The sequence below is a fragment of the Populus alba genome, chromosome 14 (assembly GCF_005239225.2).
Source record: "Populus alba chromosome 14, ASM523922v2, whole genome shotgun sequence".
NCBI classification, from domain to species: Eukaryota; Viridiplantae; Streptophyta; class Magnoliopsida; order Malpighiales; family Salicaceae; genus Populus; species Populus alba.
In genome coordinates this window covers 1257515-1283683 of record NC_133297.1, presented here as the reverse complement: position 1 = coordinate 1283683, position 26169 = coordinate 1257515, and the positions used below count along the sequence as shown (strand labels likewise).

Sequence of the window (26169 nt, the reverse complement as noted above, 5' to 3'; positions counted from 1 at the left end):
TCCATGTACTGTTGCGAGTGCGTTAGGACATAAAAAACTTCACTTCAAATTTAACAATGGTGAAAATAAAAGAAAGAAAATGTCCCCTGAGAATATTAAATTAAAATCATAGGAATAAAAGGTGCACGCTTTACCTGTATTTTACATTCAACTTCTTTGATATTATTTTAATTTCAATTTATTCATGTAATATTTCTTCAATATCAATTTACCATCTAATTTTTAAAAATCCAACCTTTTGTAAAATATTAGATTTTTTCTCCACATATTTATCACTCTACACTACTTTCTATCACCATTGTTTTTAATCTTAATTTCAATGTCATTTTTTCAGTTTCTCTTATTTTTTCTCTACACTTTTTAAAAATATTATTTTTATTCTTTATATCTTCATTTTAGACTTGATTTATTCATGACATTATTTTTTTTATCTTTTTTTTATATATCTTTTTAAAATAAATTATTATACATAGCTAAAAGTAAACGATGTTGCTCGCAATATTATCATATTTTTATACCATGTTAAAAAAATAATGTAAGATTTTATACGTCCTTTTATTAACACTTGTAAAATGTAATCTTATTTTGTTTTTTTATATGCAAACATCAAGCTTTTAATTATTAATTATATTTTTTACTTGATGTTAAAAAATATTATAATAATATCTACAATTTTTTTTTACCTCGTAAAATAAATTATCAAACCCACAACAAGTAAATAAAGATATTAACACCTTTTATTTTATTTATCAACAAAAATAATTATTAATTTATTTAATTAAACACGCAAGTGACTTTTCAATTTATAATCGTGGTTTCTTTTTGTAAAACATTGAGTTAGAAAATCCTGCATATTTTTTTTTTAGAAAAAAAGAAATTATGTAGCTGGTATGACATAATTTTCAAAAACCCATGTTTTTTTTTCCTTTTTTAATTATTTTTTAGATATCCACGTGTAATTGTTTTTAATGTCCTGATGCGAAGATATTTAACACGTAGCATTCAATACAATAGATAATAGAAAAAAAGGGCGAGTATTTTCATTTCTGCTTTATTTTCATTAAAAAAAATAATCAAATTATTTTTTATCCACGTTAATAATAATAATAATAAAAAAAAAAAAGATAACAGTTACCTTCATGTCATGGTTCACTGCCCTCCGATAACATCTGTACCTTGGCATGATCATCTCACCTTCCTTGGTTTTCTCTGGCACCAAACAAAACTTATTCAAGAGAGAGACATGAGAGAAAGCTCGGGGGCTCCGAGATGCAGATGGAAAGTTGGGGGGGGGGGGGGGTTAGGTTTTTGTAATTGGTTGATTCAATTTTTTTGGCTTAGTTTTTAAATTGTTTTTGATTTAATCAATTTTTTAGATTTCATGAAATAGAGTGGGAAAAGGAACTCAACTAGATGCCCGGTTTATTTGCAGGAAAAAGTTTATTTATGGAAAGTGGTTTTTTTTAAAAGTAAATTCATATCTTATTAATATATTTTTTTTTCAAGTTTATTAAAACAATAAGGAATAAATTTTACAAATTAAAAAGTTGAATGATGATGGAATTGAAAAAAAAATAATTTCATAAATGATCTTAAATAAAATAAAATAAATAATAATCAAAATAATAGATATCTAATTTAACATATAAAAAAATTAAAAGATGATAAAATTAAAATAATAATAATTAGAATTTCATAAATTATTTTAAATAAAGAATAAGAACAAATTTTGATTGATAAAAAAATTCAATTAAAAAAATAATAAGAAAAAAAATATATAACAATCATAAAAAAAAAGACTAAAGTTATAAAAATCAAATTTTAAGAAAAAAATTCAAACAAAATATATAACAATCAAAATTTTGAGAACCAAATTTAACACAATCAGCAAATAATATGATATTTTTAATTTGTCTGTAATTTCATGAAAGTGTTTTTTGTCCAAAATAAAATAAAAATAATTTTATAAAATCAAACAAAATTTTTTTAACAAAAAAATATTTTTTTAATCAACTTTTTAAATAAAAAATAAATATAAAAAATATTTAAAAATTAATTTCCCAAACAAACAAACACACGCAACACATGAAGGCTTTCTAACAACTAACGGCAGAGTTTGCCATTCCTTCTGATGGGCTGGGTTCTCCCGTTGACCTTGTGCAAATTTGACAAAATAACAAACATCAAGCACACTGCCCATCACTGCCCTAATTTCATGCCCCAGAATTAGCCCATTTGCAGGCTTTGTTGCTTTACGTTCAAATTCAAGCATTCGTTTTTCGACTCCCACTCACGAGTGCCAGTTAGCTTTGCTTAAGTTCAACGTCCACTAAAGAATCAAGGCAGCCTTAATCACGGTACGGAGCTCTCCAGAAAATGTACACGGAGCTGTAATTGACCGTGATATCTGTTTAATTAATGAAAAAAGGAAAATATAAAATAATTTATTTTTTTATCCGTTACTATAAATTTGATTTTAAAGCAATGTTATTAAAACGGATTTGGTTAAAAGGTTTAACTTAATAACTTATTGATTTCAGATATGCTATGTTTGAAATTAAACTAAATAGAAAAAAAATTAAATCAATCTAATAAATTAATTCATAACCTTTTATTTTAATATTTTTAAAAATCTTTAAATAAAAAAATTTAAATTAATTTAGCACAATCATACTTTAAAGGTACTATTTATTTTTGTGTTGTATGTTTTAAAAATATATTTAATTTGAAAAAATATTATAAATAAAAAATATATTAAAAAATATTTTGATTTATTTTTAAAGTTAAAAATATTTTGAAAAATGTTTCGCAATAATAAATAAAAATTTGATTATTTTAATTTTAGTTTATAATTAACATTTAAAATAAATAAAAAACTAACTTAAATGCGTAAATTTGGACCCTTAAGATCTCAGACCGAAGCCAAGTTCACTATAGAAATGTTTAAAAGTAGTAGAGACTGTAATAAAATTTGTTAGATTCAATTTCCCGGACTCTCAATGGAAGACGCGTACGCTAGATCCATCACCGAGGTAACTAATCTCGTTCTCTCGATTCCTTTACGCTACAATATTGGCTTAACAATGGAGGGGATCAAGTTGTAACAAGCTATGGCTGCTTTCTCTCTAGGTTTTGGATTTTTTCGGGGTTGACCCTGGAAAAGGGCTCAACGATTCTCAGGTATGCGTGCTTCTCTGTTTTGAACTGAATTTTCTTGGCGCACAAGTGAAACAAATTGGCTTGGATTTCCCCCCCCCTCTAATTGATTATTAGGGTTCAAGTTAAAGTCTTAAGATGTATTATCTTTGTTGGTGGTGTTGTTGCAGGTGGCGCTACATTCAAAAATTTATGGTAAAAACGGTATGTTCAGACTCTGATTTTTTTTAATCTAGTTGAATCTGCATTTCAAGATTGTTCACTTGTAGGTGTTTGTTTTTTCATTTACTTTTAAAATGTTTGTTGGTTATTTTGTTCAAGTGCTCGTAATCTGCGAGTATTTTGATATCTTTATGTAGTGCTACAAAACATATACTGATTAAAATGTTCCATTTCAGCAACTATCCTCATCTTTGTGATATTGGATTCTTTTCCTGTCTGTCAAAAAAAAAAAAAAAAACTAAAATTTATTATGGATTTTAACCCCCTTTTCTTTTCCATCGAATGGCTCGTGTCCTCTGGCTGGACGCTTCACTTGTGGTCTGCAGTGCTGCCTGAAGAGACAAGTAAGTACATGGCACACATCACTGGTTTCCCTAGATTTTGAATGCTTAAACTGCATTTGTGTTAATCATATGAAACTTCCTGGTTCATCTGTTTGCCTTTTGTATTGTATGTTAGTCACATGTGAATTTTTGTATAGTTGCTGGCTCCTCTCCTTCATGTTTGATCATGGAACTTAGTTGTGTTTAAGGCTTAGTTGAGTTGAGTTTATGGATATTGTTTAGGTACTACTTGTTCAGGATGGTTGAGTTAATATGGAATCTGAACTAATTAAACTAAAATATGATCAAGATGGGGGAATGAAGGGAAGAAAAGTATGGAGAGAGAGAGTTTCTTGGACTGCAGTGATACTATTAACTTCCTAATTGAAAAGGTTGAAAATTTTTATAGTTGCTTGTTGATCCTGGAGGTTGTTTGGGTTGGCCTACAACAACCTTGCTTTAAAATTTGCCCATATCTGATGCAGTCAAAGTATGTCAGTGATGTATCATAAAGCGAAGATAAAATTAGGGTTCTCAAGCTCTAAAGTTATAGACCTAACTGTAAAGAAATCTAGAGAAAATTCTTTGATATTTTTATTAAATCTAAATAATAGTCTTGATCTTCATAAAATAAACCTAACATCCCTATTTATATTAGTCTTAGAATCCTAAGGATTCCTAAATAGTAAAATACTTACTAAATTGAAAGTCTTAAGCTAAGTAGGAAACAAATAATTATAATCCATATTTAACTAAGAAAATAATTAAAATAGGAAAACAATAACTTTGGGTTTCAAATCACATGCTTTTAGGTTTCTTTGCGGATTTCTTTTCAGACTTGGCCTCGTCAATCTGGTCCATAAACTCTTGGTATAATTGTTTTACGTCAGTCTCCTCCATTTGAGAAAAATTTGTCCTTTAGTTATCTGTCATAAACTAAACTTTTCCACGCCAAGGGAACAAATACTTAAAATATAATATTGCAGCTAACTTATTCACGAAGTAGCATGTCTTTGATTTGTGATTTTCAAAATATAATATGGTGCGTGTATAATAAGGAAAAAAATCATATTTGATGTTATTCTTTCCATTCATATGAAGTTCACTTGTGGTGCATTCCCACATTTTTCTGCTTCAAACTTGAGTTCAACGTCATCCATGTCCTTTAAATACTTCAACTATTGTACTTAAAGGAAAGCCAAAATAATCTTCCATAATACCTCTAGAAAACTTGATAGAAATTACTAGGTCCTTCATGTCCTTGTTTGCAAGATCTTCATCATCATATAAATCTTCTCCATAATCTCCATCTAGTTTTCACTAAACATCCTTGTCATCAAACGGTCTTGCTTATACTAATTTGAATCACGTTAGTTGATTTCTATCTCTCGGGTTGTCGTTGTTTGTCTTGATCTGACATGGTCCCATAACCCCTATAAAGCTTATCTTCATTAACACCCTTCACATAGACAATTTGTTGTCTTGGTGAAATTTTAAGAATAGGTCTAAGATCGGCCCGAGGTAAGTCTCCAAGCATGTTTCTCTCCTCTTTGCAATTCCTGTTTGTGCCTCTCATAAGCCGAAATAGATCTTTATTAGATGAATACCCGTAATCATACTGGCCATGCCTGTAATTACGCAGGCGCCATCGTCGGCACGTGCCTCTCTTCTTCCTCGGTTCATTTTTGCGCGCAACCTTAGTGCCTTAAGCCTGCTTGGTTGTAAGGTCATCAAATATGGCGTTAACGTCGCCAAACCCAATTTGCACTCGCCTTTCTAAAGTTGTTATCATTGCTGGTGATTTAGCCAATCTCAAACAGCCTGCATCCCCTGATCCCTGATCACTATCATAGAGATGCCTGCCATCGCCTTCTCCACGATTCTCTTCACGGTTCACCATTGATCTGGATGTTGATACGTTCTGATATCACCTGACGCAGCGTAAAACAAAGATAAAACTAGGGTTCTCAAGCTCTAAAGTTACAAATCTAGCTGTAGAGAAATTTAGAGAAAATTCTCTGATATTTTTATTAAAACTGAATAATAGTCTTGATCTCTATAAAGTAAACTAAACATCCTTATTTATATTAGTCCTAAAATCCTTTATAGATAAGGTTTCATAAATAGTAAAATACTAATTAAATTTAAAGTCCTAAGCTAAGTAGGAAAAAAATCATTAAAATAAAAAAATAATTAGAAAAAAATATATAAAACATGAAAACAATAACTTCAGGCTTTATATCAGATGCTTTCGGGTTTCTTTGCAAACTTCTTTTCAGACTTGGCCTTGTCAATCCAGTCCATAAACTCTCGGGATAATTGTTTTACATCAATTAGGTTGGGTCTTATTGTTTTTGATGGTTTGATGCAGTATTGGGTCAAAGTTAATTGCAAGAGACTTTCACAAATTGGTCAAAGATAAGCTTTAAATGGGGTTATTGGTGCTGAATAAGGCTTTGGCTGATGTTTGGGCTATTTTCTTGCCCTTTGGAGGGTTGGGTTTTAGAGAGGAAATAAATGGAATTTTGAGATGTGGGGAGTCGTCTATTCAAGACAACAAGATGAGTTTCTTGAGAACTCTTTATTTGTGTCTCTTCAATGCATCATCATTCATGGATGTGATCCTGTTGAAGATTCTTGATTGGCAATGATATTTGGATACTCAACTTGTTTCGTCCTGATTAGTTGACATCAATTGAGGGTCAATAATTCTGCTTTGTATTGCATTTAAGCTATCTGTGATAATGGATGGTTTTATTTAGAAAAAATAAATACCTTCTCGAGGCTTATATGTTCCACATTTCTCTCTATGCAGGAACTCCCTTTTGGAAATTGGTTCTAAAACAGTTTGATGATTTGCTTGTTAAAATATTGATTGCTGCTGCTGCTGTTTCTCTTGTTTTGGCTTTGATTAATGGGGAAACAGGCTTGGCAGCTTTTCTGGAGCCTTTTGTAAGATATGATTTCTCTCTTCTTTCAAATGAATTGATTGCTTTTACATGCCAACAAACCGAGCTAGTGTACATTGAACAGTGTTCATTAGTGAAAGATATGCATGGAAAACCATAAGTTTCATCCTTGTCAGGATTAAATTAAAGTCAGGTTGCATATGTATATTGTTTCAGTATTGACATACATTGAACAGTGTTCATTAGTGAAAGATCAGACATTTTTAAGGAAATGCGTCAACTCTGGATCCTTACTGTTTTAGAAAAGGTTAATATGAGAATCCCTGCTCTTCAATTTGTAAAAATAAGAACTTCTTCTCTTAAAAAGGTCTTTTGTTGTTTTACTTTGAATGCATGATATTCATTGACTTCTCATCCGTCCATTTTTTTAGTTTCATATATACAACGACTATGATTTTGTATTTTGAAATTTTAGATGCTTTCATTACATGCTGCATGGAAACCAAAGTTTCATTCATGTGAATCAAATTAAGTTTTTTTTTTTCAAATAATAAATGAGAGATACGATTCTGCTTTCACAAGAGATGATAATATGGACAAATCATCATGAGTTCCTTATCAATGATTAAAAATAACAACATTTATATTGGTAATGGAAACTGCAATTTTCTAGTTTAGGATGGTATGCTCAGTGTTGGCCTATTGTTGACGCTGTATTAATACTATCCAATATAAAATGAGGTATCATGGGCCAAATAATTTTTATTGGTTACAAGGAGATGGAAATATGCAAAGAAACAGGCTGATGTGATCCGGAATTTATTTTGGTGTTTTATCTATATGTTTCTTATTTTTTGGCATGCATGGTATGTAGTAGTTGGCACAACATACAACTCATATATATGGTTTTTCTATCACTCAGGTTTCCATGTCTACATACTTATTTTTTGGTTGATGGTCTAAGTATGTCTATGCTGATTTTGTTGTATGCACAGGTCATCCTGTTGATTTTGGCTGCAAATGCAGCTGTAGGTGTAATTACAGAAACAAATGCTGAGAAGGCTCTTGAGGTGAGTTATGGAGTTCTTATGATTCAAATAAACAGTAGCTGGCATCTGGACATGGATACTATAGATATGATTTTTAATTATTCTAGTAAATAACAATCTATTAATGATGTAATTTACATAATTCTCTACACTCTGCTTGTCCTTTTACACATTTTGTGGCAGCTGCCTGTTTAAGCTTTGAATGAAATTGGATGAATGCAATGTACTTACTTGTGCATCTCTTGTTTTCACCTAGGAATGTTGGTGCTTATTGGTCTATTGTGTTGATTATGGTTATCTCCCTCTTGCTTGCAGGAATTACGTGCCTATCAAGCTGATATTGCTACTGTGCTGCGAAATGGTAAACCAAAAATTTAAAGAAACAACCAGATGGTTGTGATGCTGGCCTTGTTATAATGATATTAATTTCTTGGTGCATTGTGTGTGCTTTTTTGTTGCCGTTGTAGATATTTTTCTGTCAATTTTTTGGGATTATTAGCTTTGGATAAAGTTTTATATAGTTGTTTGTCCTTTAGCTATGACAATGCTACTGTGGTTCTCTCAATGATATCACTAGCCGCTTTAGCATTAGACCTTTTCCTAACCATTTAATGGGTGGGGCTGTACTTGGTTGGTTTCTAGGTATACGTTTTACTCTTGAGGGGTAATTAAAAACTAGCAATGTCAAATTCTTGTTGCCTTTTCATTGAATAAGGGTTTCCTGTAGTCAAGAACCCCAATGAAGAACATTTGTCCTTGTGTTTCTTTGTTTTAGGGAGCTGTTCTTCCTGGTTGAACTCATGTAAGTTCGCGGGTTCCTCAATTTTTGACTTGGTCAGATTCCTCTTTGTTGGAGTGCAGAGTGTTTGTGGTATTTTAACTTTCGATGTATTGAACTTCATTGACTAAACATATGTTGTTCAAGGCATGTCATTTTCTGTATACTCTCATCATCACTTATTTTACTGGCTTAAATTTTGCAAGTCCCACTGAAATCCAAACCTAAACTTCTTGATTTGACAGTTGTATACTTATACGAGTGGGTAGTCGTGCTGTTTGCAATTGTTACTTTAAGCCCATACTACATGTTTTTTCCATCTGTTTGGCTGAGAGTTCACAAATTATATATTTGATTCACTAGATATGTTGGGTTTTTTTATAACTTTTTGTCCATCTATTGTCACAGGTTGTTTTTCCATACTTCCTGCTACCGAGCTTGTTCCAGGCGATATTGTGGAAGTCAGTGGTATGTTAATCATATGGTCTAGTGATCAGAGTTAGTTATTTATTATCGTGAATGAAAATGCTGAGGATATGACATGAGGTTCTTTTGTTTTCTAAAATAGTGGGATGCAAGGTTCCTGCTGACATGAGAATGATTGAGATGCTAAGTAATCAGTTACGTGTTGATCAAGCAATCCTCACTGGTACAACAGCCTTTTCTTTGGATAATGCAAAGGATTTGTTCAATTACATTCATCTAGCCCAGACAGGGGAAGGATTAAGTTATTCTTTAATCTGAAGGACGCCAATATGGGTTTCTTCATAAATAAATTAATTTGATTTTTGTGCTTCCATTGCCATTCTAGTGTGGATTTACACTCGCATGCTACTTGGCTATATATGTCCCATGCTACTTTGCATTCATATAGTGACTCGTATATGGACTAGGCCATGCATTGACACACCTCAATCCTTTTCAATTTAGACCATGTCATGTGCCATACACTGCATTGCCACTCTTGTGGGCTAGGCGATATGTTACATTCCTCTAGCATTTTGTTGTGGACAAGGTCAAACACCTTACACTCCCATGATCATTCTTTATAGGCTAAGCATCTAAGCCATGCCTCTTTGTACTCCCAACGTTTCATGGGTGCTGCATACAGTTTCTGTTTTATTTACTACAGATAATCATACAATTTTGAGTTGACTTTTTGTTTATTTTGTTGTCATTTACATTGATGAATTTGGTGAATTATGTTAATAATTGACCAGGGAATGCTTTTCTTCTATGTTTCATTTGGGATTCTCTCTAATTACTTATTTTTGAAGCGTGCCAGGATTTGATTGAACTGATGATTTTGTTTGATGACTCCAGGTGAGAGCTGTTCTGTTGAAAAAGAGCTTGAGTCCACCATAGCAACAAATGCTGTGTACCAAGACAAAACAAATATTATTTTCTCGGTATTTTCTTACCTTTGTTGCAGTTTTCATCAAATTCACATACAGGATGTAACTATTGTTTCTTTTGTGATAACTCTTTCCTGTAAATTGGGTATGCTGCATATGACTTCTACTACTGCCCTTGTTTCTCTTGTGATAACTGTTTCCTGTAAATTGTTTATATTGTATATGACTTCTACTACGGCCCTTGTATTGATTAAATGGACTGAGCTAGCTCCATGTTATACTAAATATTGATTATGTAATCTGGAGGAAATACTTTATATCAGGAGCATTCTGTTGTTTCTTTTTTTTTAATGAGCCATAGTTTGAGTGTTTTTTCTTCATCTGGAAATTTCAACCATTATTTTCTTCTTCTTCTTTAGAGCCATTGAATAAATGTATTTTGATTTCCAGGGTACAGTAGTGGTTGTGGGCAGGGCACGAGCTGTTGTTGTTGGAGTTGGGGCCAATACTGCAATGGGGAACATCCGTGATTCCATGTTGCGGACAGATGATGTAAGCACTATCAATTTTCTGTCTTTTCATAAATATCTGATCTGCAAGTAAATTGTTAACTTTGTTTTAAGCTTGTCCTGCTTTTCCCAGATGTCTTATTTTCACCCCACGACTTCCTCTAGAGTCTTTAAGTTTGTGCTTTATGTAATTGGATTGAACCCTATTTATGTGACTTGCTGATGAGCTATAACTAGACAGGATGAAGTGCCATAGTAAGATTGTTGAGCTTTTGGCAATACTTCTTGTAAGCTAGGTGTTTTCTTGATGTATATGAGTGATCTTGTCTCATGACACACATTTTTTTGGTGAAAATGTAATTTATGTATCTTTCTAGTTGTTCTGTGTCTAATGGTTTAATGTTTCCTACTAGAAGAGAACTCCTTGGTTGAAATTATACATATTCAGTGTTTGTGTATGCTGTTTGTTTCTGCAACTCTTTTCAGGAAGCGACTCCATTGAAGAAGAAGTTGGATGAATTTGGCACTTTTTTGGCTAAGGTATTGCTCATCAGCTGGCCGTTCTCATTTTGTGCATGGCAACATTATATTTTGCTTTTGCTTAAGTGGAACTCAAAATGGTAGGCAGAATTGTTCTGCCATCCCATACTTCGAAAAAGAAAAGGAAAGTTCCATCCATACCTGTCAAAAAATAGGAAAAAAAATAGTAAGATCCCCTCTCCCATAGCCATCTTAAAGTTGGATAAATGGATTTAAACTGCAGATATTCTGAAATCTTGGTCTAGGTTGGGCTTATCTATAATGACAGAGGAAAATGCTCCTTTCATGTCAGATTGCAAAGCCATGTTGCATTTATTGCAGGATTTATTAAGACTGCTTGATCCACATCCAGTTTTTCCTTCTTTTTCATGCCAAGGGACAAAGTTTGGCTGTTGGTAATGGTTTAGGAAATACAATTTTAATGGAAATCATCTCTTATCTATCTGCTGTTTAACACCGTCTGGTTGGCATTGTTCCATAGATTATCAGAAATTTTCCCTTTGTATTAATTGACACCGGGAACTCTTATTTCTTTGCAAACATAAGCTGATACCCTTGAAGTATTATGCAATGAATTGCATGCTGAATATTTTGTGCAATTTAGGTTATTGCAGGGATTTGTATACTTGTGTGGATTGTAAACATTGGTCACTTCCGTGACCCTTCTCATGGCGGGTTCTTGCGTGGTGCAATCCACTATTTCAAGGTATTGTTCTGTGGATGGGATCTGATCTTTTTCTTTGCTGTCGGAATAGAAACCATATCTGCTTTTCTCTACTGTGGTATTTGTGGATAATTACGCGGTCATAGTCCCACCAATGGAATAACCCCATAATTTTACCACAGCATTGGAAAGGTCCCTAAAACTTTCAACTACTTAGTTACTTGAAACTATCACCCCTATTTTGTAAGTTTGTTTCAGTATGAATCTGTTGAATACTCTTGGGATGTCTTCTCAGACATGCATGTGCACAAGGGGTTCTGGTTTAAATTTCATTTCCACTATGTGAAAAATAAGTAAATTAAACCTCATCATCATATTATTATTAATATTACTTTAATTCTATAATCCATATCGTACTTTGTATCTGGGTAGCTGAATTGCTCTTTTAGTGGCCTTTGAACTACTTTTCTGTTTTATGATCCACTTCTACCACTACTGTTTACTCTGAACTACTTGATGTGCCTGCCTAGATTGCAGTTGCCCTTGCGGTTGCAGCAATTCCTGAAGGGCTTCCAGCAGTCGTTACAACGTGAGTGCTTTGTATTTTATTTCAGTGAAATAAATTTTCCATGAACTTTACATGGCTTCTATGATCTTAACAAATATTACGTAGGTGTCTGCTTGCTGAATGGTTCTGATGATGTGTGTGTGCACGTGTATATATTAAAAAAAGAAATTTAATTTAAGTACACAAAAGAGCTTTCTGATCCTCCTGCATATCCACTAAGGAGGCACCTTGAAAACTCCTGAAACATAGAACCATGGTGAAGCCAGAAAAACTAATTTATCTATAGTAAGAAGGAAAGTTAATTGCTTAATCTGAAAGTTCTACATTTACCCTCCGTCTAGTACACAATGAAGTCATTTCTAGATAAAGAAGTTTTGAATGCTTTCTCAAGGCCATTTATTTAATCTTTTATTGGTATAACATGACCGTATCACTTTGGAAGATTAGCAAACTTCATTGTATTTCTTTCTCATTTAGGTGTTTGGCTCTTGGAACAAAGCGTATGGCTCGGTTGAATGCCATTGTGCGGTCTTTGCCATCTGTGGAGACTTTAGGCTGCACTACTGTAATCTGCAGTGATAAGACCGGAACATTGACAACTAATATGATGTCAGTCTCAAAGGTAATCAGCTCAAAACATGTAAATACTGAATGCAAAGTTATGAGTCAAAGGGACAATATCGATGTTTGAGTCAAAGCATAATGGGAAACCTAAGCCATCCGTTTTTTTTTTGTCATTGTACATAATTTTCTAGGGTCTTGATCTCTGAGATCTGTCGAGGAGACTTTATCATCTAATTCTCAGTGAGAGAAAATAGTGATGATAGCGATGTTTGAATTAGCCAGAGGGTAACAGGAATCCTAGGCCATTTTTTTTTTCTTTGTATATAATTTTTCAAGGGACACGATCTCTGAGATCTATAGAGGTTAGAAGATTCTTTAGTATCTGATACTCTGTGGGAGAAAACAGCAACATTCATTCCTTTGTCACAGCATTTGATTCAAGACATTTTCTGGCTGCACTTTTTTTCTTGGTTTTCTTAGTTAAATACCTTGACTAATAAATGATAAATTTCCTTCTACTCTGTCTTCCCAGATATGTGCTGTTCATTCTGTTCATCGTGGTCCAACTATTGCTGAATACAGTGTAAGTGGGACAAGTTATGCTCCAGAAGGCATGATTTTTGGCAGCAGTGGATTGCAGGTACTTATTTTGTTTTTGATTGCTGGGTTATAGTGGAAGGTTAGTTTAAAGGTCTGTAAACAGTTTATGAAGGCCTGTTGTGTTTTCTGTTTTCTGTTTATTTGGGAAAAAAAGAAAAAGGAAGAAAAGTGAAGGTTGGGTTGTTTTTTTAAACCTCAATCCTTAGTCCCTTCTAACTCTTTCTTGTTTTACTTTCGCCTTTTTACTCATTGACTTTACTTTGATAATCATGCCTGCCTTGGTCTTGTAACTGCTTGGCTACAGGATTCAGGCCTCTGGGCACCCATTTTCATTTCAAAAAAAGAAAAAAAAAATGTTTTGGAGTAAAACTATCTCTACAGCTCGTTTTTTCAAGCTCTTGTAACCACCATGGAAAAGAAATAGTTGTCATAGAAAGGTAATTATGCGGGGTTAGTCAAATGTTGCGAGAATTTGTAATGTTTTCCATGTGCAGAGAAGTGAACGATTGTGGTTGTCTAGTGTGCCTTCTAGTTTGAGCTTGGCTTGCGTGATGTTTGGCATGCATAGATTTAGGGTCTCCATATACAGAAGAATTGTATATCAGGAGATGTAATCCAGACTGATCGAATGTTGATTTCAGCTTTTATAATTGAATCAGATTGTATGAGCAGCAGATGTTTCGGACTAGGGAAAAAACATTCAATGGGATAGTCTCACTATTTGATCTTTATTTTTGCCTTGTCGTTGTTTTCTCGTAAGAGTTGCCAGATTCACTACCACCATTGCTAGTGGTAGTTATTTTTAATTTAAACTACAAACTTGAGCACAATGTTGCCTGGATCCCTTGTAGCCCTGCTGCTCCTGAATTGTGGTTGGAATGATGATACGAGTCATCAGAATGCTAGGTCTTTTCAACGAGCTATGAAGATTATACATGGAAGCTTAAGTATTTTGTCACATTTTGCTAACACACCATGACAAAATATTGAATACACCTTCTGCCGCAAGCTAAAAGTAGCTGGGGGGGGGGTTGTTCTTCCTTGTCCGTTTTGTCAGAAAATTGGATTGGAAATTAAGTATCTGGTGCAGAGTTAATTCTTTGTTTTGCTCACATCTTTTTCTCTATAAATTATGCCCCCCTGATGCCATTTTATTCGATCTGTCTCACTTAAAAGAAATACACTTGCAGTGTTTATTCCTTATGGAAACATGCTATTAGTTGGTTTGTGTGATCCTTTAGGATTTTTTGTCAGTGATGCATCCTTTTGACCTTGATTTTTTCTGCAGATTGAATTTCCAGCACAGTTGCCTTGTCTTCTTCACATTGCAATGTGTTCGGCTGTTTGCAATGAGTCTATCTTACAATATAATCCAGACAGGGGAATCTATGAAAAAATTGGGGAATCCACTGAAGTGGCGCTTCGTGTTCTGGCAGAAAAGGTTGGCTGTTGTAGCTGGGCCTTCTATAGAGCAGCTAGACATTACCATAGCTATTCACTTTTTTCCTTCCCCCTTTTCTCCAATTATGATCTCCCCTCCTCACCTTTTTAATGAATTTGGGGTAAAGTCGTTTATTTTTGCCACATCTTTCCAGGTTGGCCTTCCTGGTTTTGATTCCATGCCCTCTGCACTGCATATGCTGACCAAGCATGAGCGCGCGTCGTACTGTAATCAGTATTGGGAAAGCCAATTCAAAAAGGTTTGTTTTTGTAAATTGGATGTTGTGCAATTCTTCCTTATTTTGAGTTAGTAAGTTAATTCAGTTTCTCTTGTATAGTATAAGAATGGTGAACATGAATGGCAATGAAGAACATGAATGATAAATATTTTTTAAATGGATTGTGATTTGTTTTTTGTGAGATCAATGATGGATTGACAAAGGTGTGATTAGAAATCAAGATCTCCCCTCTCTTACTTGTAATAATACCTATGAGCTACAAGTTTATTTGTTGTTTCAGATTCTTCTTGATTTTGAGATTGTCTACATGCTATCTTCTGGTTTATTGGCAGTTGATTTGTGAAGCAATTGACTTCATATGCTATATGTCCAGCTCTTTTTTCATTTTTTTCTATACTCTATTACTTATTATGGGATATGTCCTCTCATTTGCACTTAATTATTTGTTTTTCAAGGCATATTGTGCACCATTTCTCATTTATTGATATATTTTTCTTTAATATTCTGTTTGAAATATTACAAGTTTCTTAAGGCCATTGGTTGTATAAAATTTTTGTTCACATTTTAAATTTGGCTGTTAGGAGGTGATATCGGAAAATGGACCTTGAGAAATAGGTTATATTCTGTATTGCAGCATTCACTTTTAAGCTGTCCATTAAAATAAAAATCTGACTGCTGACACAAGCTTAACATTTTGATGCTTTATAGGTTTCTGTTTTGGAATTCTCTCGTGATCGAAAAATGATGTCTGTCTTATGTAGTCGGAAGCAGACAAAGATTATGTTTTCAAAAGGTGCTCCAGAAAGTATTGTCTCTAGATGCTCCAATATTCTTTGCAATGATGATGGTTCTACCGTTCCATTGTCTGTTGCTGTCCGAGATGAGTTAGAGTCAAGGTTCCACAGGTTAGAAATGATGCTAAAATTTTAGTGGATGTTACTTGAGCCCCAATTGCTTGGTGCAATATGGTGAATTTTTGTTCTGTAAGACTTGGAAGCACACATGTTTCATTCTAGGATTTGTTTGGTGCTAGCATTCATTTCGGATATCTTTATACTACATTTGAAGGATGTGTGAAGAATACATGTTATGGACTGACAACATATTTGAAGTTTTGTGATGCATTTAGAGATTTAGTTCATGTAATTTCTAAATTATACCATGCAAGTTTTTGGGGTTTGAGTTGATTTATAGCAAGCTGTCTAGCAGAAGATAAAAATATATTCATGGCTTTTATTAGAAGGGTTAATCTAATTGGCTATATTTCACAAGGTGGGGTTATGTTCCCCTATTAGTCATTTTCCTTAGGTTCCTTCTCTTCACCGCCCTTCTATATATTTATCTTCCCCAAGTTTCCATAGAGCTAAATCATCCGCATTGGTGATTCCCCACGAAGGTGGTGTTTTTAGCAAAGTTTGACTTTCACTCCATGCTTACTAATTTCTTTCACAACCATCGCTGCTCTCATAAATTCTTCTAAGAAGAGCCAATGGCTTGACTATCATATTTAAGATCCACGGTGCAGGCATTTTTGTTCGCAGTATGAATGCCATGTTGGTTGATCAGTTTTGCAGGAAAAGAAACATTGAGGTGCCTGTCTCTAGCTTTCAAACAGATGCCCATTGGTCAACAGACTCTCTCCTTTGAAGATGAGAAGGACCTTACATTTATTGGGTTGGTATGCTTTCTTTGACACTAGATTAAGTGATGTCTGTTCTTAATGCCCTTCATTTGATCATTTATGTTTATCTATATGCATTTCTCTTAGCTACCTTCATTTGTACTACGAGGAGATGAAGTAACTTGTGTAAAAATAAATTTCATGGTGAACAAAGGTTTTTGCTGGAAGGAGGTGGTTGAATAAATAAGGAAGAGCTGCCTCTGATTTGTTTTTTACCTTGTGTCATCCTTTGAATCAGAAAACATGAGTAGGAAAAATAGACCTAAAGTTTTGAAATTTTGTGACTACACTCTTAAATCTATGCGGTTTCCCATCATATGTTTATGCTTTTATGTTCTTAGAACCTTCTCTTAGATCCAGTTTATTCTTTTGCACTGCATTACATATGGTTGTGGGTACATGACCATTTGTGTGCACCCTGTGGGCCTACATGTCCTTGTGCGCTAGTGCAACCCCCCTGCTTTTCTTTATTTGTGCTTCAGAATTCCTGCACTTTTGAAATTTGGGTTTCTTCTTCCACTTCTCACTTTTTCTTTGCATTTTCACCTTTTCTTCAATAAAAGGTTGGAATGCTTGATCCACCTAGAGAGGAAGTGAGAAATGCTATGCTTTCATGCATGACTGCTGGTATACGTGTTATAGTTGTCACTGGGGACAACAAGGTAACTTAAATTGAGCAACAATTATTTATGTAATATGGTATAAGTAACAGTTTCTCTTCTTTCTGGTTGCCTTTCTAATACATTTACTTCCTCAGTCAACAGCAGAATCACTTTGTCATAAGATTGGTGCTTTTGATCATTTGGAAGATTTTGCTGGACGCTCATACACTGCTTCTGAGTTCGAAGAGCTTCCTGCTTTGCAGCAAACACTGGCTTTGCAACGCATGGCACTTTTTACCAGGCATGGTTGATGTTGTATTTTATTACTATCATACATTTCATTGGTATATTAAGCGTCATGGCATCTTCTTATTTTCTTAACCTTGCTGTCTTTTCCTACACACAAATGTTTATTATTTTGTTGGAATTTTACAAGCTTGTTTGGTAACATCCTCTTTTCTCTGTTTTGTTAGGGTTGAACCTAGTCATAAAAGGATGCTGGTGGAGGCCTTACAACATCAAAATGAAGTGGTAGACCTAGTATTTTCTTTCAGCAGAATGTATATCTATATTTATACAAGCAAATATATGTGTGCAATGCATGAGCTAAGCTTCAAACAATATCTATGCTATTATTGAAACAAACACTTGTGTTGTTTTATGGGTTGTAAGTTTTGGATGGTAAAGTTTGAATTAGAAGTAAAAAGAATTAATTACCATTTTAAGAGTCGTACAATGGACAAAACTTCTCGTGGGATATCTTGATAGGTTAGTCTAAGAAGGTGATGTGGGGTTCCATGTGAGGATAAATCACAAGCCAGTAACCTATCAAAGCCAAGTCATTAAGGACATTTTAGAACTCTAAATAATGTATTGTTTTTCCAGAATATGTTTGGCAAGATCCAGTTTTTTGTATGCAATATAGATTAATAACTTCTTAGTGATATAAAGATGAGATCCTGATAAATAATTGGATTTGTGAAAAGCTTGTGCTAGCAGTTACTGAGAACAATTAGAAATGATAGCAAGAACCAGTTTCCATTGTGAAACAAAGAATGGTTACTGTAATGTAAGAAGCTGTTCAATTAACATGGACGGTTACAAGGCAATGATAAAACAATAGAAAAGAGTATGGTGTTGAGGCATTAAATATAGACATGGTATCTCTATCCTGGATGGAATACAGGACAAGAAAGCACATGCACATCTGAATTGCGGTGTGAAGGACCTGGGGCTTGTTAAGCAGACACATGAAATGACAGTTGCTCTGGATTAGGAATATGAAGCTGAGGATTAGATGACACATTAGCTTTGATATTTACATAAAAATAATAGCACACCTTGGTTAAGCTTATGTTTGTTGCAGTGCTTTAGCTGACTAAAATTTCCTGTTTAATGTAATTTTGAGTGACTGTAGGACTTTTGATTTATTTACATTTATGATTTATTTCAAACATGTGGTGTGGTGTTTTCTGCTTTTAGTTTTTTCATGTAGTTATATTACTTTCCCATCTATGTTAAAGATCATTGATCTCGACTTGTTTAGGTGGCAATGACTGGTGATGGTGTCAATGATGCACCTGCACTAAAGAAAGCAGATATAGGAATTGCCATGGGATCTGGAACAGCAGTTGCAAAGGTGAGCCACCTTGTATGGATGCATTCAATTGTACATTCATGGATGATAAACTGTTTCTGTGTGGTGTCCATAAATCATGTCTCTTCTTTACGATCCTTGTCTCCACATGCACATATAAATTTATATATGGTTACAAATTTTAACAAGCTGATGGAACTTAATCAGTTGATTCGGTTCCTGTGTCACCTGAATGAACTTCTTTTATTATTAAGAAAAAAATGTCTTCTGCAGAATTGTAACCTGAATGACTCAGTGCATAGAGTTTTTTTCCAGTTCTTAATGTAAAGGGGAAGCTACATGTGGTGGTGCAACTTTAATGATCAGCTTCATAGTTTTACATGAATAATATCAGAAGATTTGTGTTAGCTGATCCAGTTAATAGTGTAAAACATGATAAATTGTTATCAGCAGGCGCATGCTTTATCAGATTCTGTTATTTCATTATCCCAATATTTTTATTAACTACAAATACCCCCTAAGTTTCTGACCATCTGTATCCTTGTTTCAGAGTGCTTCAGATATGGTTTTGGCGGATGACAATTTCGCTTCCATTGTTGCGGTATAGGAGCCCCCGCCCCCTCTTATCTGCAGTAGTTCTGCTGCTTATTGATATTTCTGTACTAGCTGCTGGTTCCTATTGTTTTTGTTATCGAGAAAGGCATATTATACAGCTAGACTATAACATATACATGTCCTAAGATTGAATGTTAGCAATTCTCCAGTCATCAGTATAAGACAACTACTCCATATATATAGCTCTTCAAATTGAACTTGATATCCTATGATCGTAAACAAGTTTTTACCGAACAGTTGGTTAGAGCATCTACTGTATCCAATTAACTTAAAAATTGAAACCTGTGACTTCTCTGAATGATGTATTAAATTTAATTGGTCTGTTAAAATTTGATAATATAAAATGTTACTTGGAGGTGTAAGAATTGTCTTGCACCAAGCGTAGGTTGATGGGGGTGGATCCCCATCAATAAGTACCTAAGTTTTCAGTTATTGTTTGTGCGATTCTATTTCTTAACAAGTTAATTCCTAAGCAGGCTGTTGCGGAGGGAAGGGCTATATACAATAATACAAAGCAATTCATTAGATACATGATCTCCTCAAATATCGGTGAAGTAGTTTGTATCTTTGTGGCAGCTGTACTTGGAATACCTGATACCCTTGCTCCTGTGAGTGCTTTAGCTCACTGCTTTAATATTTCAATAGTGCACTCATTTTGAATAAAGAAAGATATGGAATTACTTGGGATTAAATAATTCTACATTGAGTTGGGTAGAAGATGCTGGTCAGTTGAAAGAGCTGTAATTTTATTTTTGTTTATCACATCCAGGTCCAACTGCTCTGGGTCAATTTGGTTACTGATGGGTTGCCTGCCATTGCTATTGGTTTCAACAAGCAGGATTCTGATGTAATGAAGGCTAAACCTCGAAAGGTATTGATTTCATGATTTGGAAAGCGTTAGTTTATTTAATAGATCTGTCTAACAGGGTGGGTTTTTTTGTTTGTATGATGGTTGCCAGCACTCATCTGGTGCATTTTGCAATGCAACCCAACCCCTCAATAAAAGTGAGAAGATGAATAGATTGGCTGGCATAAATGAAGTAATGAACATTAGGTGGGCTGGATAATAGACAATTTGTTTAAGCTTAGGACTTATTATGTTGTGATATACTAATATGCCATATGATAAGGCTAGGGTGTGGGTGCTATGGCCAAAAGGTGCTCCACGGATATTATTGTGATAATTTGAACACTTAAGTAGCAGTAATTGTTGTTAATCAATGCCATTTATGTACATGAGGTGGTTATTTTGGGTTGCTGGATTGTTTAGAGTTTTGTTTGTTGTTATATATTTTCCTTGCTAAGTTCTCCACTAAGCTTTGAAATAGTTAGTAGTAAGCATGAATGAGTATTACAAGGAGGTGGGAAGCTACGTTAGGTTTGGCCTGATGCTTGTGGAGATTGGCGTAATGAATCTTTGAAGGAGGGGAACATCCATTGATATGGTCTGACCTACATGAGCTTGTTTGGTAGTGTGGTTGCGGTTGCTTTTCAAATAATGTTTCGTGCCAAAATGCATGCCAATAATGTTTTTTTATTTTTAAAAAATTATTTTTTACATCAGCACATCAAAATGATTTGAAAACACTAAAAACATATTAATTTGAAGTAAATAAAAAATTAAAAAAATTTCAATTTTTTTCAAAAACACTTTTGAAACGCAGAAACAAACAGGCTCATTAATTTTCTTTCATCCTCACATATTTATAATTGTTGTTCACCTCTTCACCTTTTCCTAAGATTGTTCTCTGCAGTAGACTTCTTGTAGACAGGGGCTGTGCCTCTTGACCTCTTTAATTAATTTTAATTACCTTGAAGAATAAAGAAAGAGCTAGATAACCCTCCCTCTCAAAGAAAAGAAAGAAAAAAGAAACGAATAAACAATGGAATGAAAGGCTAGATAGTTTGGTTTGACAGTTCCCTTTTCTGTGTGCATATCTTTGATTTAAAGTTGAGCACATGTTCACTAGTCAAGACTCCATGTTTTATAAGATTTTTATAGGTGAGTTGTAGTTTCTACTCTCACAGTGTCACTCTTTCCAGTTATCAGTTTTGAATATCAATTTTTTCAATTTAATGTGCAGGTAAACGAAGCAGTTGTTAGTGGTTGGTTGTTCTTTCGTTATTTGGTAATTGGAGGTAATATATAATGAATGATAAACCTATTGCGTGTGGATTGCTATCTTACTGATCATATGCGTTACTTTTGTATGATTTGATAATTTCATGTTCCCTGCAAAGTGATTAACTCAAGGTTGTATTTTACCTGCATATGACATGAATGCATCACTATCATAGTGAAATTCACATTATAGTGAACAATTTATGAATGATAAAAACTTTTCTTTGAATAATTAAATCAAGTGTTTGAGAAACTAATTAAATTAGTACAGGCAATTAAGGGTAATGTTTTTTAAAAAATTACAGGATCTTTTGTCTTAAAAATGTTTGACGCCTTAGATTGGTATGATATATAATTAGGGATTTCTGCATTTCATCCTCAAGCTCATAATGTACTATGTAGGAATCACAATCTTCAGGTCCTTATCAGTTTGCAATTCTGGAAAAGGAGAAATAGTTAACCTTTTCTTCTGATTATAATGTGCATGATTCGAATTTGAATAAATTTAATGCTGAATGCTTTCGAATTCTAGCAGTGTTTGATGCAGTATCTGGTTGATGCAGCTTATGTTGGCCTTGCCACCGTTGCGGGGTTCGTGTGGTGGTTTGTATATTCTGATACGGGTCCCAAAGTAGCATACAAAGAACTGGTAAGATTTAATTGTTTACTGGGTGTTCTTTCTGATAGGTGAAAGTTGAGTCTTTTCTGGGCACAATCTCCTTATATAATTTGATCTGGAGATCTGATCATCAAGGCAATGGTTAATAGAAGTTAAGGTGCAATTTTGTGCCCAGACAATTCCCATAATCAGTGCCCTGCAGGTGCTTGTTTACTTTCAGTCTTTTGAGTCCCTCTCTAGAGGCTTGAATATTTCCAGCTTTCTGCGGCTCTTCTTCTGTTATTATTCATTATTTCGAGATTAACATCATTAATTCTTCCTTGAAAATCTCGTGGTGCCAAACTTGAAGTTGATACTAAATTTTTTTAGTCAAGTTTTGTGCTTATAATAATTGATGGGATCCTTTCAGGAAAAAAATTTAATAGAAAAAAACTAAATGACTAGTACTAGGCCATTTTTTCAGTTAGCATGGAATGTCTGGGTTTTGGTTTCTTTGTGCTCAGCATAGATAAATATATTTCACTTTTACTAGTGCTGTGCATGTTCTTCATATTCCATGTCAGAACTTTTATGTATTCATTTATCGCAGATGAATTTTGACAGTTGCTCAACAAGGGAGACAACTTACCCGTGCAGTATATTTGATGATAGGCATCCATCAACTGTATCCATGACAGTGCTTGTTGTTGTTGAGATGTTTAATGCTTTGAATAATCTCAGTGAGAATCAATCTCTTCTGTGAGTATCCAGTTTAATTGCGAAGTTAGTGAACATTTAGTGCTTTAGTTGCATCAATCTGCTCAGTTGCTTAGAATGCATTGTGTATAATTTGATGGTAAGTTGGATACATTAAAATTTAGTATCAACATTTGTCATTAGATTCTCTACATTGCATCAACATTTGTCAAATTTGATCACTTTTTTTCCCATTTAATTGATTATTTTTTTCCTTTCCCACTCTTTTTCACCATCAAAAAATAAAATAGAAGTTGCATTTGGACTGACTTGGTGCTGCAATGTTTTTCCCCTTTTATTACAGTGTTATCCCTCCCTGGAGTAATTTATGGCTTGTTGCTTCAATTGTCCTGACTATGCTCCTTCATATACTGATCTTGTATGTGCACCCGCTATCTATTCTTTTCTCTGTAAGTTCTCTTTCCTTGCCATCCCATGAGTTAATAATTTTATTTTTACCCATAACCATAAGGAGCTTATAGAACAATTTGCAACATATCTTGTTTCAGGTAACGCCATTATCTTGGGCTGAGTGGAAAGTTGTCTTGTATCTTTCCTTCCCTGTATGTAGTGAATCTTAACTTTCCCAGTTTACTAATTTCAGAACTTGTTTTCCTCTTTGCTGATACGAATGTGTGTTTTGATTATAATTTTGTATGCAATGAGATTCTCGAGACATTGAATATAGTTGCTGGAATTTTGCTCAGAACCACATTGCCTTGTACTGGTTTTACCTTCTAATATGGTAAAAACAATGACATCTTGTCAAGGTTCCATCGTGGGTGATATGTTTTCTTATGTTTCATGCTTCTGTCTTCTTCATAGATGTGGCACAAGCACCGTTGGACTAAGATTTTAATGGAAGTTGGGTTGGGAGGTTTTATAGTTTAAGAATACTGCATACAAGCTAGGATCATGGCAACCCCTTAGTCAGTTTTCTCATGAACTTGATGCCACTGCTATGCCCCTTTTGCTTATATATTCCATCCTTGGATGAATTAAAATAGAGAAAGGTTACCTTTCCTGAATTTATACAATGTAAAGCCATTTGCATCTTTGATTATTTTTTTTTGCTTTGTTGTACGAATGTAGTGCCTGATTGAATGCCTTTCAATTATCTTAAGCTCGTTTTCCCTTTATTGTACTTCTAATGTATTGTTTTTCGTGTAGGTCATAATTATTGATGAAATCCTGAAATTCTTCTCAAGAAATTCCACTGGTAAGTTTGTTGTTTTGCTTTGTCATTCTCTTTTCAACATCTTGTTCTTTGGTGGGAGATTTTATTAAGATAATAATTACCAATTGCAAATCAAAACTGGACTAAGAAGAGAAGATGTCAACTGCCTCAACTCCCTACCCCTCTAGACAAAAAAATTAACCTCTCATAATACTCACCTTATGCTTCTGACTTATGATATCTCAATGAGTAGAAATACGAATCTAACCAATGGTGCCACAACACAATGCAGCAACTTCCCAGTCGAGCCTCTAATAAGAGAGAAAAATCTAGAGTTCTTCAGACACTGGTACCAAGATCCCTAGGTTGCAAGCATTTAGGCACATTAATCAATCATCTAGCCAATCCTGTGGGACCTGTCCATCTCTTGAGATGTTGCAAAAACTAGCACAACCACCCCCATAATTTTAATTCAACTGAGAATCCTTTGAACAAAGTGGTCTTCAATCAAAGTGAGTTTTCAGGTTACCCCAACACAAACCTCTTCAACCAATGCCCTCTCTGCATGTCAAGTCACATTTTAGTATTGGTATCTGTGTCACTTGCTTTGCTTTCTCCTCTTTGTCTCTCACACGTCAACACATAAAAGCTGTTGTGTAGTGGCTGCACCCATTTTCTTCCACTTGCGCTCCGTAATCTCTCAGCTCCTACCCTCGGTTTAAGGATGTTATTCACTGCTTTTCTGTCTTCCCTCCAAAATGGGCAACATATGCTAAGTTTTGTTTACTATTAACCCACATCGTCTTTAGCTTCTCCATCATGGTTGCCACGTCCATGAAGTATAGTATTCTTAAGAAACTGGAGCGTCTACCTGTTTCACCCAATCCCTTGAACACAAACATGTCACCATCCACATGCTTCAAGGGGCTCTCTTACAGGCAGGATATCCCACTGGGGGTGGTAGCATTGAGCCTTTATTAATAGAATGACGTGAAAGAGATGGGGTGGGATGAGGGTTGGTGCGAGTGGGTGACTGGGAGGTGGGTTCAAGGGGACAGTTAGGTGGTCGGAGGCTGGGAGACAAGTAATGGTGCTGAGTATGAAGGGAACACATATTTACCCCCCCCCCAGCGTAAAGTGTTATTTCCGTCTCTAGTTATGGGAGAGGTATGTGTCGATGGTTTGATCCTAATACTGCTGCTCGTTTCTTTAAATAAGGGAGGGGGTAGATGATTAGATGTTCACATCATTGAAGTGGTTCAAATACGATGGGAGCATATAAATGCACGAATATTTATTTATTCATTTGCAGGCACTTGCACTAAACACACACACGCAAATGCTGGTAATGGTTATAAACTCGATTCTGTTGCAAAATATATAGTGAGTGAAAGAGTTATCAAACAAATTGCTAATAGTTCTCTGCTCCTACGTTGCAGGCCTGAGGTTGGGTTTGAGATTCAGAAGACCTGATTTGCTTCCAAAAAGAGAATTGCGTGATAAGTGAGAAGGAAGCTTTGTGCAATCAAGTTTCGTACCTGCGTCAAGTCCTACTATACACAATTTTTCCTTCCATTAATACATTAAAGTTGAATGAACCTTCAACTGGTTTCCCTTTGCATGTATTTGTCTGCAAGGATGGAAGTTATAGAGAATGGGGTTATCCAGCACAACTCGCAATTTGTTTCCTCGCACCATGCAAGATCGTTGTACCAAATAGCAAAATAGGCCCGTTTATGTTGAGTTTCCATCATCAGTGCCCAAAGAAATGTTGGTGTTAACTGGTTGATAGTGATTTGTTCTTGAAGCTCTCTTGGAAAGGAAGCTTCTGTTGCTAAACTGGGCCATCAGTCCATAAACCCTAGTCAATTGTCATGCATTACATTATTTTAACAAAACAAGGTCGACCCAACATGCGAGAAAGTTATATGCATTAGAGGATCTCTTATTTTTGTATTAATATAATTCGTCAAATTTCTCTCTCTAATCATTTAGGCACTTTATCTGAACTTTACATGCTAATCTTTTAAATAATCATCTTTTTTTAATATCCAATCAAAACTGGATAATCGTTTGTATTAGTAATTCCTAAAATTTATGTCTTT

The 26169-nt window shown here is 34.5% G+C and overlaps 1 protein-coding gene across 3 annotated transcripts; it reads left to right on the top strand.

Annotated features, from left to right (window-relative positions):
- Positions 1–2884: 2884 nt before the first annotated feature.
- Positions 2885–26051, top strand: LOC118036916 (calcium-transporting ATPase 3, endoplasmic reticulum-type). 3 transcript variants are annotated; one of them, XM_073404203.1, is made up of 34 exons: positions 2887–3032; positions 3130–3180; positions 3327–3360; positions 3705–3722; positions 6517–6653; positions 7606–7680; positions 7975–8020; positions 8846–8905; positions 9006–9086; positions 9761–9846; positions 10243–10344; positions 10788–10841; positions 11446–11547; positions 12036–12094; positions 12551–12695; positions 13170–13277; positions 14526–14678; positions 14833–14937; positions 15625–15821; positions 16483–16594; positions 17161–17259; positions 17355–17500; positions 17673–17730; positions 18746–18838; positions 19347–19397; positions 19888–20019; positions 20181–20282; positions 21496–21550; positions 22097–22182; positions 22742–22890; positions 23192–23297; positions 23397–23450; positions 24058–24106; positions 24357–25470. In XM_073404203.1, exons 1-34 carry the CDS (start codon positions 3000–3002, stop codon positions 24377–24379), a joined length of 2961 nt encoding a protein of 986 aa, XP_073260304.1. In that variant the 5' UTR covers positions 2887–2999; the 3' UTR covers positions 24380–25470. The 3 variants fall into 3 exon arrangements, with proteins under 3 accessions (XP_073260305.1, XP_073260304.1, XP_034898670.1); XM_035042779.2 differs by lacking the exon at positions 24357–25470 and adding an exon at positions 25504–26051 and having other exon boundaries at positions 2888–3032; XM_073404204.1 differs by lacking the exons at positions 21496–21550; positions 22097–22182; positions 22742–22890; ... (2 more) ...; positions 24058–24106; positions 24357–25470 and adding an exon at positions 20371–21463 and having other exon boundaries at positions 2885–3032.
- The last annotated feature ends 118 nt before the right edge of the window (positions 26052–26169 follow it).